This window comes from Phalacrocorax carbo, chromosome 1 (genome assembly GCF_963921805.1).
Source record: "Phalacrocorax carbo chromosome 1, bPhaCar2.1, whole genome shotgun sequence".
NCBI classification, from domain to species: domain Eukaryota; kingdom Metazoa; phylum Chordata; class Aves; order Suliformes; family Phalacrocoracidae; genus Phalacrocorax; species Phalacrocorax carbo.
The window spans coordinates 28,020,724-28,039,935 of NC_087513.1; the positions used below are offsets into that span (position 1 = coordinate 28,020,724).

The 19,212-nt window shown below is 42.6% G+C and overlaps 1 protein-coding gene across 3 annotated transcripts in view; it reads right to left on the reverse strand.

Moving 5' to 3' along the window:
- The window catches only part of ST7 (suppression of tumorigenicity 7), a 160,338-nt gene that overhangs the window by 93,998 nt on the left and 47,128 nt on the right, over positions 1-19,212 (reverse strand). Inside the window, exon 2 of one of the 3 annotated variants that reach the window (XM_064446841.1) lies at positions 580-689. The exons of the other annotated variants lie outside the window; for them this stretch is intronic. Coding sequence (XP_064302911.1) covers positions 580-676 — 97 coding nt within the window. The 5' untranslated portion in view covers positions 677-689. The remainder of the gene's footprint in view (positions 1-579; positions 690-19,212) is intronic. 3 annotated transcript variants of the gene reach the window in all.

The following is a 19,212-nucleotide window of genomic DNA, read 5'->3' on the forward strand; positions in this document are numbered from 1 at the left end:
ATCACTCTGCTTCACAACAATCTTTTACTAATTAAATAGTTGTTAAAGAAATTAATAACTTGCTTGATTGACTACTGTTCTCTATATTGCTGCCTTTTCTAGATATCTGTGGTCCTGCAGATACTGGGAACAAGCCAGTCACTGCAGGGACTTTTCCAAAGAACCTTACTGAGAAATGAGAGCTCCTTGTTTAAAGAAAGTCCAGTCATGCCACCACAGGAAGACCATTCTTCTGCTCCCTTCTGGGCAGTGTTTTTTTCCTACACAATTGTTATGCAGTTTTTATCTACATTTTTATTATGTGATTGATGTGTGAATAGAAGTCCATGCATGCCTCAGTGGAGGCAATGTCAAAGACAAAATGGGACAGCTGCAGGTTCCTTCTTTGTTTGTTTGGGTGTGGTTTGGGGTTAGTTTGGGTTTTTATTTGCAGCTTTGATGGTCTTTTTCACTTTGCCTTCCATTTTCATCATCCACCTTCTTGACATTGTCCAACATAGTAGGGACAAGGTTCTCTTAATATTGACTATCTACAGCAATACTTCAGTGAAAGGAGGGTTGCTTAGCTCCCCTTCTTACCCTCAGGGGATGAAACCTTCATCCTCTTCAACTCTGACATTTGCTGCTGGCCAAGGATGGTTGGTAAGATATGAGCCCAGGTATCCTGTACAGTCATTCATGAACCTTCTCTGCAACACATTAGGAAAGCACCACATATCGATTACTGCGTTTGTATGCTAGTAAGAATCTACAAGTGATTCACAACAACTAATAAAAAGCTCCCTGCTTCACTACATATCCTGGAGCCTCATACCTGATACTACCTAAAGCTTTGTTGATTCACCTTCCTCTAAGAGCAATGCAGAATATGAGGCCAAAGGTGTGTGTTCAGATTGCCTCAAGCCTTCCCAGTTCTGCTGAAAAGGCAGAAATTTCCCACTTCCCTGCAATGTGGATAGACGTATAGGTCCAAATTCAGCATCCTGCAGGGTCGTCTCAGAGCTTCACATGGGAGCCCAAAAGCTTTGCTTTGTGATGAAGCTCCCATGGAAGCCCCTCTCCACCCTAGTTAGGGCATTAGAAAGAGTCCTTGGGAGACACTCGAAAGCTGTCTTCTGTGTAAGTTTACCGACAGGCTTTTAAGATCACTTAGGCATCTTTTACCTGAACAAAGAAACTAGGAAAAGTGGTCCTCTGTTACGCGACCTTTAATGGGCGTGCAGGAGAGAGAGGCCTTTACTCATAGCACAGAAAGCTTGAGGTGTGTTTATTTATGTATTTAGCTGTTGGTTTACATAGCACATGCTGGAAAACAATATATCAAGATGCCTTTGCAAGAAAGCTTAGAAAGCCAGTCTATTTTACTAAGACCAGCAACTGCAGCACTGTAACTACATTTGATAGGTTTATCTCCCAGTATTTTCCCCCAGTCTTCCCCTTCCTGCAAGCTAGAATCTTCCTGCCAATCTCTATGCAGGATGTTAGCACTACAAATAGATTGGAGACATACATTTTATTTCCCCAGACTGTTTTTCACCTTCACAACTTAATTTCATGTCTTCTTGCATCTTCCCGGAGAACAGCCTGGGTGGTTAGAGCATGAACACCCACACACCATCTTCAGAAAAGATGCTTGAGAAATACAATGATGCTTCTCCATGCTGATGAGAGCTTCTGGTTTTGGTAAAGCCGATTTACCTTTATGGAAATTTCTCCCTATTAAGAATGGCCTGGTTTTCCACATGTTTGGTGGAGGGGCTCTAAGAGACGCGGATGAAATAATCTGGAGACTTTCTTGGCCCTAACAAAACTTAACTGAAGTTAAAAATTTATTTAGTTAAAAATAATCATAGAATGATAGAACAGTTTGGGTTGGAAGGGACCTTTAGAGGTCATCTAGTCCAACCCCTCTGCAATGAGCAGGGACATCTTCAACTAGATCAGGTTGCTCAGAGCCCCGTCCAACCTCACCTTGAATGTTTCCAGGGATGGGGCATCTACCACCTCTCTGGGCAACCTGTGCCAATGTTTCACCACTCTCATTGTAAAAAATGGCCTCCCTATATCCAGTCTAAATCTACCCTCTTTTAGTTTAAAACCATCACGCCTTCTCCTATCGCTACAGGCCCTACTAAAAAGCCTGTCCCCAAATAACGGCCATCTATATACTACTGAGGAGTATATTGATTTTGAGTGAACTACCAGTATGAACAATAACACCAACCAAAAATATCAAATGTTAGATTAAGACCAGTTCTTAGAATTTGAGAGGTCTAATTCTTCACTCAGTGTACTAATATAAGCAGAATTGTTTTCCATGGAAGGAAATGCATGTTTGTCCAATATTTTCAAATGTCTATTCCGTTTAGAACTGTGTGGCAACATAAACTTACACAAATTAGATTAAAACCAACTAGTTAAATAAGCAAATTATCAGCAAGTTTTGGTGATAAAATGTTTCTCAGAAGGACAGGAAGAAGCAAACACAGATCAAGATTTTTGAAAATACCTTATAATTTTAGAGGTTTAAATTAAGGCAATTTAAAAACTTCTAATTTGAGTAACAGAGCACATCTTCAGTAGGATCCTTTGGAATATCTTAGATAAAGCGCTCAACAAAACTGGATTTAAAAAATGTCACTGAGAGTTGATTTAGAATAAAAGCAGGGGGTTTTGTTCATGGTAGAACATTTACTGGTAGAAAAGGAAAAGCCAAAAACCAACTATCATCACACAACCTCTCTAACAGCAACAACAAAATCCTTCAACATAAATTTAGCATGGATCTCAGCAAACCTGGTGCTGCAAAAGATGGAAAGAACATCTAAAGACTACAGCAAGGTGTGTTACAGAGCACCCTGAACGACTGATTACTGTTTCAGAAGCCCCGTGTGGTGCTGCAGGACAATGCCACATGAAGATGCTCATCTTCATGCCTGACAGCAGGTAAAACCCTATTAAACAGCTTGACAGACTAATTAGCTGGAGTACAGCGTTGAGGAACAATATTGCTTTGGTATTACTCCATTAGCTCACTTGAAGCCCTCTCCACTGCATAATATAGACATTCCCTTCACAGGAAAACCTTACCTCCCTTACTTCCATTTATTCAGCTACAAAACCCCCTCAGTTTGTCCCACAACCTTTATATTAAATTCCTATCTTCAGCTTTTTGGAGCTAAATATACTGCTGTATGCCAAATGCTGTAAGCAGCAGCTGAATCTAATGAGTATCCAAAATCCTAAGAGAACTCAGATAAAATGTCACATCCATATTTATTTGAAATGTTAAAAACTTCCAGTCTTCTCAGGCGTAATTAGAATTTGTGTTCTGTATATGCTTTTCCCCTCTGGTAAAATAATGATCTTTCATTTTAAAGGCATCAAAGCATGTTTGTACGATTGGCATCTGACAGATTTCATTAAAGTCAGGTTTCTTTGAAAAGTCATATCTATAATTCTGTTTAATGTAGGACTCCCTCTATGCATTTTATATGTGTAGACATGCCTGTATTTTCCCTCTTTTCTGAGAGTAAATCTGTTTCTGGTATTAAAGAGCAATACATTGGAGCAAGTAGAAATTATACTAATTTTCTATGTAATTTTAATGTATGCAATACATATACAATATATGCACATGTGTGAATTATATGGATTTTGTATTTAATTGAGTTAATTAGTGTCTATCTTACTACTGGTTTCACAGAGCTGGCTTAATACCTGAAATAGTACTTTGCTGTTCAGAACCTCCCCCAACCTGTACCTTCAAGACTTTTCAGCTTTCTGTCCTGAAGTGCAACCACAGCAATCTGCTCCCACACACTGCTGGTCCAGAACATCAGCCTATGGATGGCCTGCACTTCTGAGTGTACTCACCAGCAGGCTGAATATCAAGGATTCATAAAATCATTTAGGTTGGAAAAGACCTCTAGGATCATCAAGTCTAACCATTAACCTAGCACTGCCAAGTCCACCACTAAACCATGGGCCTAAGCACCACATCTACATGTCTTTTAAATACTTCCATGGATGGTGACTCTACCACCTCCCTGGGCAGCCTGTTCCAATGTTTCACAACCCTTTCGGTGAAGACATTTTTCCCAGTACCCAATCTAAACCTCCCCTGGTGCAACTTGAAACCATTTCGTCTCATCCTATTGCTCGTTAAATGGGAGAAGAAACCAACAGCCACCTCACTACAACCTCCTTTCAGGTAGTTGTAGAGAGCGAGAAGGTCTCCCCTCTGCCTCCTTTTCTCCAGGCTAAACAACCCCAGCTCCCTCAGCCGCTCCTCATAACACTTGCTCTCCAGACCCTTCACCAGCTTCGTTGCCCTTCTCTGGACACGCTCCAGCAACTCAATGTCCTTCTTGGACTGAGGGGCCCAAAACTGAACGCAGTACCCGAGGTGCGGCCTCACCAGTGCCGAGTACAGGGTCATGATCACTGCCCTGCTCCTGCTGGCCACACTGTTCCTGATACAAGCCAGGATGTTCTTGGCCTTCTTGGCCACCTGGGCATGCTGCCGGCTCATGTGCAGCCGGCTGTCAACCAGCACCCCCAAGTCCTTCTCCACCAGGCAGCTTTCCAGCCACCCTTCCCCAGGCCTGGAGCGTTGCATGGGGTTGTTGTGACCCAAGTGCAGGACCCGGCACTCGGCCTTGTTGAATCTCATACAAATGGCCTTGGCTCATCGATCCAGCCTGTCCAAGCCCCTCTGTAGAGCCTTCTCACCCTCGAGCAGATCAATGCTCCTGCCCAGCTTGGTATCGCCTGCAAACTTACTGAGGGTGCACTCAATGCCCTCATCCAGATCATTGATAAAGATATTAAACAGAACTGGCCCCAAAACTGAGCCCTGGGGAACACCACTTGTGACTGGCCACCAGCTGGATTTAACTCAAGAGATTTATGATAAATTGGGGGTTTCCCCCACTACTACAAGAGAGGTTCAAGATGTTGTCCCACTTAAATTTGCATGTCTTGCTTACCAAGTGTATTGCAGTCATTAGCTAACCACAGTTCTAATTCCTGCATTTGAATGCTCTTTCATTTAGTACTTCCTGCGGTGACTGGAATTACATTTCAGGGCTCATTGGCTGCGACAGTCAAATGACATTATATGAAAGGACTAAGATTAAAGAAAGTTTTCAACTCAAAATGTCGAATATACAAGAATGTACTGTGAATTAGCACCAAATGACACTGTCATTCTTTATCCTATGGTTAGCTACACATAGAAAATGTCCTTTCTATTCTATCCCTTTTCCTTATAGCTATTGGTTAAATTATTATGCTCTGGTCACTTACTATATTGAACAGTATGAAAAGGGCATATCAGGATAAAGTATACCAGAACCTGAAGGAATTTCTATAAACATAAACCCAGGTTTTCAAAAGAGCTTTCTTCCAATGGCCCTGCAGCAAACCTTGCTCACAATCTGGAATCTTTTCTTTGTATTTATTAGTATTATTCAGAACTATTAGTAGTAGCAATATCTCTTAATAATTATTAATAATTACCATTATTATTTTGATTACAGGAATTACAGCTATCTACCTGGGATCAAAAACACACTTGCATCTTTCTGGGAGTTGTCAGGGTTTTGCATGTGGATGACACTACTTCAATCATAGGATAGACACATAAATAAATATAAATATAATTGAATATAAAAATATTTATATTTATTTGCCACATATATAAAATCCAATATGGAAACTGATGTTTTTCTCTGACAGTAGCTAGTTCTGGTTTTCCCCACCAAAGAAGGAGGTAGACTCAGTGCACACAGGGTTGAGAGAGAAGAATTTGTTTTGGATATGGGGAAATAAATGATGAAGGAATCTAGAAGTGTCAGTATATTAATACACTACTTTGAATACCCACAGGGAAAGCGCAGGCAGTTGCTGCACTCAGTGTCTCCCCTTCTCCCAGTGCCAAGTGTAATTATAGATAGCAGCAACAGATGTTGCCAATAAGCTTAAAAGGAGAAAGGGAAGTGGTAGGAATAGAAATGCAGTGTCATACAGAAAAAAAACACCAGCAGGGACACCTGAAAATGCAGTGACTTTCCCTCCCCCAAAGACAGACCCATGGCAGCAGTGCGTATCTCCCACTGCAGTTAAGCGGACGGTTGCAAAGGCTGTAACGGTACAAAGATCACAGAATATCCTGCAAAGCCATAGAAGGAAGGAAACCAGTAGCATTGCTTAATAGTCTGCTTATTTTACAGTCAAGTGGATTGCCAAGCAACTAAGCTATAACAAGCCCCATATTTAGGGGAGAAATGTTTGTCTTCCGTCTGTCCCTGCTTGCAAATGGCAAGTGGAGGGCATTTCTAAGCCAGATAATTTGAGTACAGCATGTTCCCTGATCCCCAAGCCCGTGATGTTGAGCAGCCAGTGTTAATCACAGCAACAGTTGACAAGCACGCCTTGCCAGAGTCCAAGTTTATCATCATCACCGTGACTTTTACTCTCTACTGCTCAAAACAAAATTAAAAAAAAAAAACAAAACAAACCTGAAAAACCCTGCAGGTACTCAGGAATCTGAGATTCCCACATTACTTAACACGGCCAGATCTCTTTAGGATTACATAAATGACAACTCTTAATGACAAAGATGGCTTGATTTGGTTGTCTAAACGTGTATCCAAAGGTGTTTGAGATGCATAGGGTAGCTGATGCACTGACACAAGGCAGAGACAGAATAGCCCCAGGGACCAACAGCTGGATGCCGGGTGAAATAAGGCCTAGGGCATCTGAAATGGCTCTGAATGACTCATTTAGGCAACTGACCAGAGCCCCACACGAACCCTTCATGTCTTGCATTATTCAGCTTCATTATGCACCAGTAAATATGGGTTAGTATGGCTATTAAAAAGCACCTTTATAAAAGTACAAATATCTGCAGTGTGTACATTTGGGACCTGTGATGGTTTTGGCTGGGATAGAGATATTTTTCATCACAGCAGCCAGTATGGGGCTGTGTTTTGGATTTGTCCTGAAAACAGCATTGATAACACAAGGATGTTTTAGTACTGCTAAGCAGTGCTTATACTTACTTAGTCAAGGCCTTTTCTGCTTCTCACCCCACCAGCGAGGAGGCTGGGGGTGCACAAGAAGCTGGGAGGGGACACAGCCGGCACAGCTGACCCCAACCCACCAAGGGGATATTCCGTACCACATGGCATCATGCTCAGCATATAAAGCTGGGGGAAGAAGAAGGAAGGACGTCCAGAGAGATGGCGTTTGTCTTCTCAAGTAACTGTTACTTGTGATGGAGCCCTGCTTTCCTGGAGACGGCTGAACACCTGCCTGCCCATGGGAAGGAGTGAATGAACTCCTTGTTTTGCTTTGCTTGAGTGTGCGGCTTTTGCTTTACCTGTTAAACTGTCTTTATCTCAACCCATGAGTTTTCTCACTTTTATTCTCTCCCCCATCCCATTGTGGGGGACTGAGCGAGCAGCTGTGTGGTGCTTGGTTGCTGGCTGGGGTTAAACCATAACAGGAGCACATCTTAAATCACTCACAAAGACTAAAGATGTAGTATTTCATCTGCATACAAGCAGATATCAAAGACTCTCACCCAAGAGAATCATCTTGTAAACACAATGCTCAAGCCTGAAGAAAGATCAATTAGGGCAAATGACAGAAGATGCTGAAAGGATAATACTTCAAGTGTTATCCCTGTGGTCCAGTCCCTACCTCAGAGCATCCTGCTGCTGGAGAGGGACAACGCAGCAACAAAAGAAGCCTAGAGGTCATATAGGCAGGAGGCACAAAATGACCCCAGCCTGGGCCATCAACACCTGCAACATTATTTCAAGGATAAATCTAATTGGTCAACCTTGGCACTACTAGCCCACAGGAGAAGATATAATAATAGATATTTGTTATCTCATTAGTGGCTTTTCAGGCGGCACTTGACTACCTTTATTCAGAAGATGTGTCTTTTCCCCTAGCTCAGCTCTCTGACATTGTTGTTTTTCAGGATTCTGCTTAATGGTAATAGAATAAAATTTAAGGAATGATGAAAAGCTATAATGTAAGTGTGCAAGCAGTTCCTCAACCTAGACTGATTTCACATTAATGTCCAGCTGAAATATTAAGGAATTAAAAAGAATTGTTAAAAAGTAATTATTTAGAACAATCAACCAATTGTCAGGCTGATGGGATCAGATTAATGACAAAACCACTGTTTTCCTTCAATTTGGAATGATACTGAGAGTCAAAGTAGAATTCAGCAATGGAAATATCCACTGGCTGATCAGCACTAAAATTTGTTTGGAATGTGACTACAATGTCTTCGCTTGGGAAATTACTGCATTTAAAGTCACTGTTTTCAGTTCCAAATTTACTACATTTCATACCCTTGACTCAGTTCCTCTCCTTATATCCCAACGCTAAAGATGACAACAGAAACACCCAAACCCACAACTGACAGCTAGCCTCCTCCCTGAAGCACTGTGTCAATGGAGGATGTAACATGAAAAGGTCACCTGTAGCTTGTTTATTACATAAACATACACGTGCTCTTATTCTTTCACCCAGTAACTGCCACAAACACAACCAGAGAACACAAAAAAAAGGGTATAAATAACTACAACATAAAATTCTGCCATTGCTTCAAGCAAGTGCTGCTCTGCAAACATGGCAGCTACCTTCCACTCACCACAGGCACTTGCTGCTAAACAGCTTTTAAATCTTGCTCAAGGCAGATGGAATTAATGACTGGAATTGGAAGAAACACTGCATTGTGCAGAGATGTATTGGGGTGAAAGTGCTTCCAGCAGTGGAGCTGTAGCTGAAGAGACAAATTCTCTTCCTTACCTCTTAAAGATGACCCCTGTCAGTCCACCTAGAGACAAGAAAGTCCCATTGTGCAGAAAACTTAACTACCTAACAGGACTTGAGGAAAAGCTCCTCCTCTCACTACTAGGTGCTTAACAAAATAATCCACCAAACATTTTCCAAGAAAATGTCATGTACTATAACTACACAAAGTGGCCACAGCAAGGGCTGGAGCCAGATGTGTTTGTAGTGGACAAAATGGGTGACTCCGGTGGCTGAGATGCACTGTGCATCACATTGAGCCTGATCAGCCAAACCGCATGCAGTGCTGGGAGTCAGTCACTAGCAACAAATTAAAAAGCATCAGGTTCAAGATAAAATATGAGAGATCACTCCAACCCAAATAACTGAAGGCCGTATCATAGATAACAATAACTATTTTCTCTAGATGTGTGTTTGCTTCCCTTCTCCAGGACAGGCTTGTTTTCGTCTTACTTATCCTGCTTACTGTTGCAGACATTCTACCAAAAAAGAATTAAGTGTTTTAGTTTCAGAACAGATTTATACCCACTTTCAAAATACTCAATGCCTATCTGTTAATTGAAAACACATACGTAGCTTTTGGCTACCTATACTTTGGACGCTTTGACTTGCTCGTGCCAGAGACCTAGCTAAGCCCTCTCTCTAGCAGACCGAGCTCTTTAAACCTGGTCTGTCCACCACAGACTGAGAAATGGCCTTCTTTAGATTTACTGAATTAACTCAGTGCACCTTTTTAGGCTCAGGCAACCTATCTGGCATGCTGTACAAGCTGTAACAGAAAGGAGAGAATCGTGCTTTTTACAGCTGAGGACTGTAAAGACTAAGCTTCCAGGGAGAACCTTAAACACTGACTGTTGGAAGTGATCATACAGCATATGAAACAGCAGCACGTTCGGTGATTTTCTCCACTGCCACCTTTAGAATTCTGAAAAATAGGGAGGAAAATCAAGGTAGCTCTTCCAGTAAATTCCCAATACATATTATTAAAATATGAGATTTTTCAGAGTAAAGTGAAAACCATCCAGCAGGAAAAATCTCCATGCGGCCACACTGGTGATGCTGAATGGGTGAATAGGCCTATGCTCAGATATCCGAGTTCTGAACAAAAGTGCCTGCGGAGCAGCTGGAAGCTGCAGGAGATTTTATCAATAAGCGGAGACTTTCAGTTATTTTCTCTGAACCACAAGATGCTAGAGCTAAAGCAAGCAATGGATTGAAAGGGGTCTTACAGTAGATGCAGCTGAAAAGAGGGGAGGCATCACTAAGAAGGGCATAAATGTATGTGCTGTACTCACTTGCTCATTAGAGAAGGAGAAGGGGAAAAAAGATGCAAATTAAATGGAAATGCCTCATTTTCACAGGAGCTGAAAATAACACAGCAGCCCATGGGAAGGCACAGCTGGTACTCAGGCTTATTGCTACCATCAAGGCTGAATGGCTAGCAGGATTAGGAGCAAGCCAGGCTCAAACAAAACAGCACCAGGCAGTTCCTTCTCTCCCCCACTCCCACCCTGCCCCGGTTCTGCTCTTTCCTGCTAGCTACACCGTTAACTCACATCCCACTATTAATTCAGTTTCAAACGGCAGGCTGCACCGATCTGTGTACAAGATTACAGCTTGGGCTCCTGCCTATTTTGTTACGGCACAGATTGCTTCCCGTATTGAAGAGGGAACCATCTGGGAGGAAGAGCAAATGCTCAGCTACTTAATTGGTGCTTTCATTAAAACAGGGTACAGTCAGGATTGACAGACCTAGAGAAAATCACAAAAGCAGCCATCGGAAAGTGAGGGAAGGAAAAAGGAGCCTGCCTCCACTCCAAACTCTGAAAAGATCTGGAAATAAAGTAGCGTTTACGTCAACCCTCTCAACCCTGGATCACCTTGGTTCTCACAGCTTTGCCACCCCAGTCCTAGAGATACTGCCCTATTCTCTCACCCCACACAGGAGCAAGGGGACTGGCTCCACAACACTATAAACACTTGTTCAGACAGCAGTCAAGGACTGTGTAACAATATTTAGTATGGCAAATTATCTACTATCCACCTTCTCATCTAGACATTGGAGTAAAGGGAGACTGATGTCTTGATTTTTGTCTCTAAAAGGGCCTCATTTACTAAAATCAGCAGCATTTTCCACCATTTCCATTTTACACCTTAAGGATGTCTCTTGATTTCTTCACGGGAATGGCAGCAGGTCTTCATGAAGGAAGGGTGGGCAGGATTAAGCATTCCACCATCAAACCTGCTCTGCAGCTCCTACTGCTTCTCTCATCCTCCCTGCTCTCCTACCCATACATACTCCAGCTGCCTATTCGGCATATGTGATTTTAGCTCTCACACTTTCCAAATCCCCCCACAATTCGAGAATTTACTATTCCAGGACCTTCCATGTTGCAGACTTCCTTCTCCCCTCTAGCTCATTACACCTCCTCAATTTTCTTGTTGCTCAAGAATGAATATGATCTGACCTCCTCCTTCAGGTTTCCATCTGTTCTTCAGGTTTCCAACTGTTCTTATTCTTCAGCTTATTTCAGTCTCCACAGATCTGCCATCTAGCCCATACTTGATTTTGCAACAGCTTGCAAAATATATTTTGTGCTCGATTCCTGTTTTTGTCAGAATCTCAAGAGTTTTAAAACCAGCTCAAGTTTAGCATTTAGATCAAAAACAGAACATAAAGAGTAGGCTGACTGCTGTAAAGACTTAACTTTTATACCACCTTGGACAAAGGCTTAAGTGCTGAACTATTACAGATAACACCCTCATGAATTTAAGAAGACCCTTCTCACCTTGTGCTCTCAGAATAGTTGATGCGCTGTGGAACGATAAAATGTCTCTAGGCCTTCCTACAAGCAAGCACCTCAGGGAAGCATGGCCGTATCTATGGGTAAGGCAATTAACACTACCTGGTATCCATTTTCTTGGCATCCACCAAATATATATCACTAGCTTTGCAGAAACATCACCAAAGGGCCGACTGCATGGCAGCAAGATCAAAGAAAACAAAGTTATTCAGTTGTTATGCTTAGAAACTGTAGCTCGTCTTCAACAGATGTGAACTTCAAACCCTTTAACAAAGGTCATTCATGCTTGTTAAGAAATGTGAGAGCACAGCAAACAAGCAGATATTTCATTCTGAGTTTCTGAAAACTACAAGGAGTGTTACGAAAGACATTAAAAACAGAAACAATAAACCATGTCGACATTTTTACATGAATATTACTTTAAAGTACTTTGACCTGTCTGCACCCACATTTTGACACAGTATAGTTCATGGACATTCTTATTTCAGCTAAGAAAGTTTATTTCAATTAATCTTAAACCTTGTTAACTCAATATAGTCCTAACTGAGAATCTGTGTAGGGTTTTTTGTGCCAGCTTAATTAACCTTGTTAAAAAAAAAATCACACTTTCATTTAAACCTAAGTAAGGACACATCCAGACAAACCTTGTAAGAGATCATGTGCTATTTCTGAGAAGAGTAATCACAGAAAAGACTGATCTCATCAATGAGCCTAAGCTCTTAAGAGCCCAGCACAAAGGTTTTCAACACCTATTTAAGACAAGCCTTTCATTGCTCCAAAGCTGTTAGCAAAGAAAAGGTGACCAGCTGCAAAGGGCCAATACTGCAATTCTACTGCAGTGACTCCTACCACAAGTTAACTGCTGTTGATCCCTTATTTTTGGACATTAGCATCCTGAAGTAGCTGGTGTCAAATCACTTACACAGAGGCAATCAGATAAAACTCGAGTCCAAGAAAGCCATGTTTTGCCTTGGGCTCATGTACGAGGCTCTGGAAAAAGCAGCTTCATAAAGAAAAAAAAGGAAGTTGCCTCGACTGTTGCTCATAGCTAGCACTCCATTTTTTCTTACAAAGGGTGAAAGAAAATGAAGTTTTGTAAAAGTAGGTGGTTTTTTACAATGTTCTAAAATATTTCTTGTCATATCATGATTATCTCATTCACCAATTATTTTATAGTTTAGTGTTTCAGATTTGTGATAACAAGTTTATTTTGAGTCAATTTCATTCTGACTATATCCACTGATAACTTTTGCTATTATTTGACTGGCCATCCTCATTTTCTTCTTCAAAATAAGTTAATCAGACCAGTTCTGTAAGATTGGGTGCTAGAAAGCAGACGCATGGCCCACAGACTACAATTCAAGTTTAGGAGTTAATAGTTTTCCTTTGAAAGGTATTTCTAGACTGAACTTCTGAAATAAAGACAGGACTAATAGCCAGATTTTAGCCTATCAAAAAAAAAAACAACCCAAAACAAAACAAAAACCCCCCAAAAAAGAGAGAAAAACCAATGAAGCAATCAATAACCTCCAGCAGCTGATTTTCAGAGATGAAACTCCAGTTTCTGGAAGCCAACTTGGCAGCATAATCCTCCTTTACCTATTGTTCTAGTTTCGGCTGGGATAGAGGAAATTTTCTTCACAGTAGCCAGTATGGGGCTGTGTTTTGGATTTGTCCTGAAAACAGCATTGATAACACAGGGGTGTTTTAGTTGTTGCTAAGTAGTGCTCATACTAGTGAAGGACTTTTTCAGCTCCCCGTGCTCTGCCGGGTGCACAAGGAGCTGGGAGGGGACACAGCTGGCACAGCTGACCCCAACTGACCAAGGGGATATTCCGTACCACATGGCATCATGCTCAGCATATAAAGCTGGGGGAAGAAGAAGGAAGGACGTTCAGAGAGATGGCGTTTGTCTTCTCAAGTAACTGTTACTTGTGATGGAGCCCTGCTTTCCTGGAGACGGCTGAACACCTGCCTGCCCATGGGAAGGAGTGAATGAACTCCTTGTTTTGCTTTGCTTGAGTGTGCGGCTTTTGCTTTACCTGTTAAACTGTCTTTATCTCAACCCATGAGTTTTCTCACTTTTATTCTCTCCCCCATCCCATTGTGGGGGACTGAGCGAGCAGCTGTGTGGTGCTTGGTTGCTGGCTGGGGTTAAACCACAACACCTATACATAAGGCAGCACATGAGTCAGCTGCAATGCAGGCTTGCCCACGCCACCTGTGATATACCTCCACCTTCTTCTGTCAGTATGTCTCTTCTGGAGATGAGAGGGCACTTCAATTTCCAGTTGTATATAAACTTTTGGGCTCCTCACACAGGGGAACAGCAAAAGTTACTAGCTGCCATGGTATTTAATTCCCAGTTCCTGGAGAGAAGCAGTAAGACCACAGCTTCACACCAGTATCTCTATTGTATGGGAGACATCTTCAACCTTCCTTCACTAGGAAAAAACTGCTTTAACTTTGGTCAACTAGTCTGGTTTAAAATCCTAGTAAAAATAAGGCAGTTAGAGTTTTAACTCACAACAGCTGTCAAAGAAAAAAAAAATTAAAAAACATGTACAGGCATACTACATACATAAGTAAAACCTGGGAAGTTTTTTTTAACTCCTTAGTCCATAGTTAAATTGTTCAACGACATGTAGGCTCCTCCTCCTAGTGTAAATCAAAACACATTTGGAGTACATACAAAACAGTGAACTAAAGGAGAATAACTGAAAATGCAGACACTGCGTATTTGCTGCCAGACTGCAGCCAGCAGCTGCTGCCCGCAGTGCCTCGCTCTACAGCGACAGTGGCTGCACTGACGTTCCAGATTAGAGAGGCACATCGCTTCGTTCCCTCAGGGAAGCCTCTGTGTTTAAGGCTATTAATGCAATACTGTTAAGGATGACAAGTCCAAACACGAGCCTTTTCTTCTTGTCTTTTTTTGCATAATTTGTGTGAGTATTTATCTATACTTTATTTTATGGAAGAATTAATTCAATGTCACTATAGACACACAAACAAGAAATAACCTAACTAAATGCCAGGCACGTAGTTCACTGAACTCCTGCAGTACAGGGCACTGGTTTTCAATCTACAGCTTCATTCCTCTCTGACATGCAGCCAAGACCCGCAGAGACTCTAAGTCATTAGCATACATGCAATGCCCCAGAGCGACCAAGCTAATGACTCTTTGCATCTAGATGGGTCACTGCAGGCTGCAATGTGCAATGCCCGCAGCAATGCCACCTTCCGTGGTGCGGAGCTCTATCCTAGCATAGCGAGAACCCCAGTCGTGAAAATGTTGATACCTATGAAGACAACTCTAGAAAAGGTCCCGTGTAAAGGCCTCTGAATGCCTGTTCTTTGTGTGAGCCCTCTCTGCCGTGACAGACCACCAGCGCTTTGGCCTGGGTAGGCAACTTAATCTCACCACCATCGTAGCTGTTGTACCCCTATGGCCTGGGGCAACACCCAGCAGTCCTCCCACTATAGCATGTGTAAATGATGTTACAGAGGATATACTGTGTCTTATTTAATACACTTGACAAATCCTTCATCCCAATGCCACCTCCTTGTGCTCTCATAACATTCCACCTGAAGCCTCAGAAAGGCGTCGCTCACAGGTCAGCAGTCATAGAGGAACCTGCTCCCGCTTGTACTGCCACAGAGCCTCTCTTCTGTCCTGTGACAAAGAGCACGGTACCCTCACGTACAACCTGCATTAGGCCTCTCACGCTTGGGTGGTTTTATGGAGGAACTTCCACTCTTGAATGCAACGCTTACAGATCTGATCTTGCTGCTTTCTATCTAGCTGCGCTCTTTTCCACCGTTCGGAGCTTTCCTCCATCCATCTGCACAGGCAGCCTGACTATCACCCTCTTTGCTCTGTACGTAATAGTAACAGCTTATCTGGAGTTATCACTGTGGACCACCAAGCAGCAGAGGACACAGAGAATAGCGAGGCTGATATACATCGCTGAGTTACAGGAACGCTTCCCCCAGCTTACTCAACCCTCTAGCACACCTTTGCCTCCACTCACTGCCTATAAAATTTCCAGGACGTTTTAGTTGGACTGTTTGGGCTCATGTCCTTGTGGATAATAAAGCACAGCATGGGATCGTCACACACAACTCAACATGTTTCTTTACCAGATAATTTGACATTTCTGATCTAGTGTATTCTCTTTGATAACCTAAATCAAAGCTTGAGAATATTTTATCAGCAGATGGATGGCTTGAGTGGCTGGTTATTAACGCTGTGCAAATACAGCGGCCCAATTTACTACCACTGCAAGTCTTAGATATCTTACTAATGCCAGTAATGAATGCAGCTGACAGGAAAAAAGGTTAGTGGTGCTAATATTTTCCACATTCCGCTCTTTTCCTGAATGTTAAATTTACCTTTTTAGCATGTTTCAGTATTGCTAATTATGATGCTTTTATTTCCTTTTTTTTTTTTTTCCTGTTTTTTTGGGACCAGCAGTATTTTCTTTGTACTAAGTCAGTTCAGAGTCAGTGTGACTCATAACTATTGGTAAGCCAGAGATCTATGCAGTTCAGGTTCTGCTTGGGATACTATCTTCTTACAGCAGTTTTTCCTTTCCTTGTAGTAGAGATCTTGTAAGTGGAGTCAGCTGCCATTTTCTGAGCTCCACGGAGCTGTAATATACAGCCTTCACCTCAGAATTTGCCTTCTAGCGATGTCCTCATCAAACAATCCCTTACTACTTTTTAAAAATGTAGCAAACACATAAAGTGAAAAATATCTGATCTCCTTTTTCTACTCCCATCCAGGAACTTTTAAAATATGTAATTGAGTATATTTTCCTTTTGCTGCATTTGCACAACCACAACTCATAATAATCAAGACCATATCCTCTTAAAACTCCTTAATGCACCACAAGACAAGTACTTGCACACACAGGCAAGTAAGTACAGCAGAAAATCCAAATTCACAACAGCTTTCCAAGACTCTGGCTGATACACCAGAATGCCGAGCTGCCATTCAGTGAGACTGGGACAGGCTGGAGAGCTGGGCTGAGGGGAACCTGATGAAATTCAACAAGAGCAAGTGCAAGGTCCTGCAGCTGGGGAGGAACAACCCCCTGCACCAGTACAGGCTGGGGGTTCATCTACTGGAAAGCAGCTCTGTTGAGAAGGACCTGGGAGTGCTGGTGGACAGCAATGTAACCCTGAGCCAGCACTGTGCCCTTGTGGCCAAGAAGGCCAACGGTATCCTGGGATGCAGTAAAAGGAGTGTGGCCAGCAGATTGAGAGAGGTTATCCTCCCCCTCTACTCTGCCCTGGTGAGACCACATTTGGAGTGCTGTGTCCAGTTTTGGGGCCCCCCAGTTTAAGAAGGATGAGGAACTGCTTGAGCAAGTCCAGTGGAGAGTTACCAAGATGATCAGGGGACTGGAGCATCTCCCTTATGAGGAAAGGCTGAGAGACCTGGGTTTGTTCAGCCTGGAGAAGAGAAGACTGAGGGGGGATTTCATCACTACCTATAAATATCTAAAGGGTGGGTGTCAGGACGATGGGACTGGGCTCTTTTCAGTAGTGCCCAATGACAGGACAAGGGGCAATGGGCATAGGTTGGAACACAGGAAGTTCCACCTCAATATGAGAGAAAACTTCTTTCCTGTGAGGGTGTCAGAGCAGTGGAACAGGCTGCCCAGGGAGGCTGTGGAGTCTCCTTCCCTGGGGACATTCAAAACCCGCCTGGACACGTTCCTGTGCCCCCTGCTCTAGGTGTGCCTGCCTAAGCAGGGGGGTTGGACAAGATGATCTCCAGAGGTCCCTTCCAACCCCTGCCATCCTGTGATTCTGTGACTCATTCCTGGAAGCAAAATGTAAGTTGGCATTTGCTGGAGTGATGACCTATATGAAATAATATTGTCACTGGGCTAATGAGTACCACATTAAACATGAGCGGCCAAGGGAGATGGATGATCTTTCCATTGGCATCTTCAAAACCTCCTCATGGCTTCTTAGGCTGCAGACCTCTTGAGCACAAGGGACATTCCTCCAGAGCTCATTCCCACCACTCTCTCATCCTTCTTCCCTGTTCAGTCAAGCCTTTACAAAAGCTATGTAAGGGCTACACAAACCTGGAAGGACCCCACTATTGCTATGTATGTTCTCTGAAAAGCTCGCCAACTTTGTACCATTTTCCCCTTAGGCTCCTGCTTTAGGCCACAACACTACCTAGCATGCTTTGAGGGTCAACTCAGCATCCTTCGTTTCACTGCACCAAGGAAAGATCTTCCCAGCCACCAGGTTTCTCAAAAGAGGCCAAACATATCAGACTTTAATTTTGTATCGCTGCTTTGTAGTCTCTCAAGAATTTCCCTTCTACTTCCCATGTACTGATCAAAACACTTGATACACCTCAAGATGCCATTTCCAAATGAAACCCATAGAGAGCCCTAAGAACTCCTAAAATACATTCCATCTAATGCTGGGAAGTGACACCGCATTTCTTGTTCTAGGTAGAATAGGGGTTCACTTGCACTCCCAGCTTCTGAGCATCTTAAGTTTATCTCTCAGCATAAGCTTCACCTTGATCAAACACAGCAAAGCCAGCCAATTTTCCACTGAGCTACACTGGATTCTGGGTAGCAAGTGTCTTTATCTGTAGTTGTACAGCTTATTTCCCTAATATACAGCTTCAGCATCCTATCCTTTACAATAGGGAGCATAATGGCATTTCTAAGATTGTGTAATCCTTCATTGTAGATAGTGACCTTCATATGAATGGGTCTAAACAGTAATGTTACATCAGCATTTTCACCAAACAGGAAAGATATCCATTAATCTTTAAACCTGGAATACTCTCTCTGAATCCCACATGCTCTTTTCATAGCACTTTACAGACCTTTTTCTGGTGCTTCAGGGATCAAGCAGGGTATTCTAGCTAAGATGAAAAGCAACAACTTAGACTGTTCTGAGAATAAGGCTTTTTTGCTGAGCATACCCATTAATTTCCCCCAAATTATGGGAAAGTAATGCTTCTACCCCACCTCAAACAATACCACACAGTCCTCGTTGCATGTACTGCACTTCTTATCCGGGTCACATGGCCCAAAGGGACTCTAGTAATCTTTCAATCATCCTTGGGCATAAAGATTTATCCCTATTTCTGGTCCTGTAAATTAAACTGGTCAAAGGTGAAGCTTGTTTTGATCTCATACCATTGTGCAAACATGCAGATGGATTGAGATGGTATCTTTCACTGGCTTTAACTTGGAGATCGGTCCTACATTGAGGGAGGGGTTGGATCCTTCAACCTAAATTATTCTATGAAATTCTATGAAATTGTCTTAAATCTGTAAGATCTTTTGTCACCTTTGACCAATCACAGACCCCTCCGCTAATTATATAGCTCATGCTTTTAGCTATGGCAAGGACGAACCGATTTGACAATCTGAACAAAAAGGTTACCCTATTCACTGCATGCACCCCAAGGTTTCTTGCCCATTCCAGAAGCTCACGTATGGACACAGCTATGCTAGAGACTAGCACTGTATTCAGCAACTTTACATCAGATCCTTGCAACCTCTAAACCAATGAGATAGGA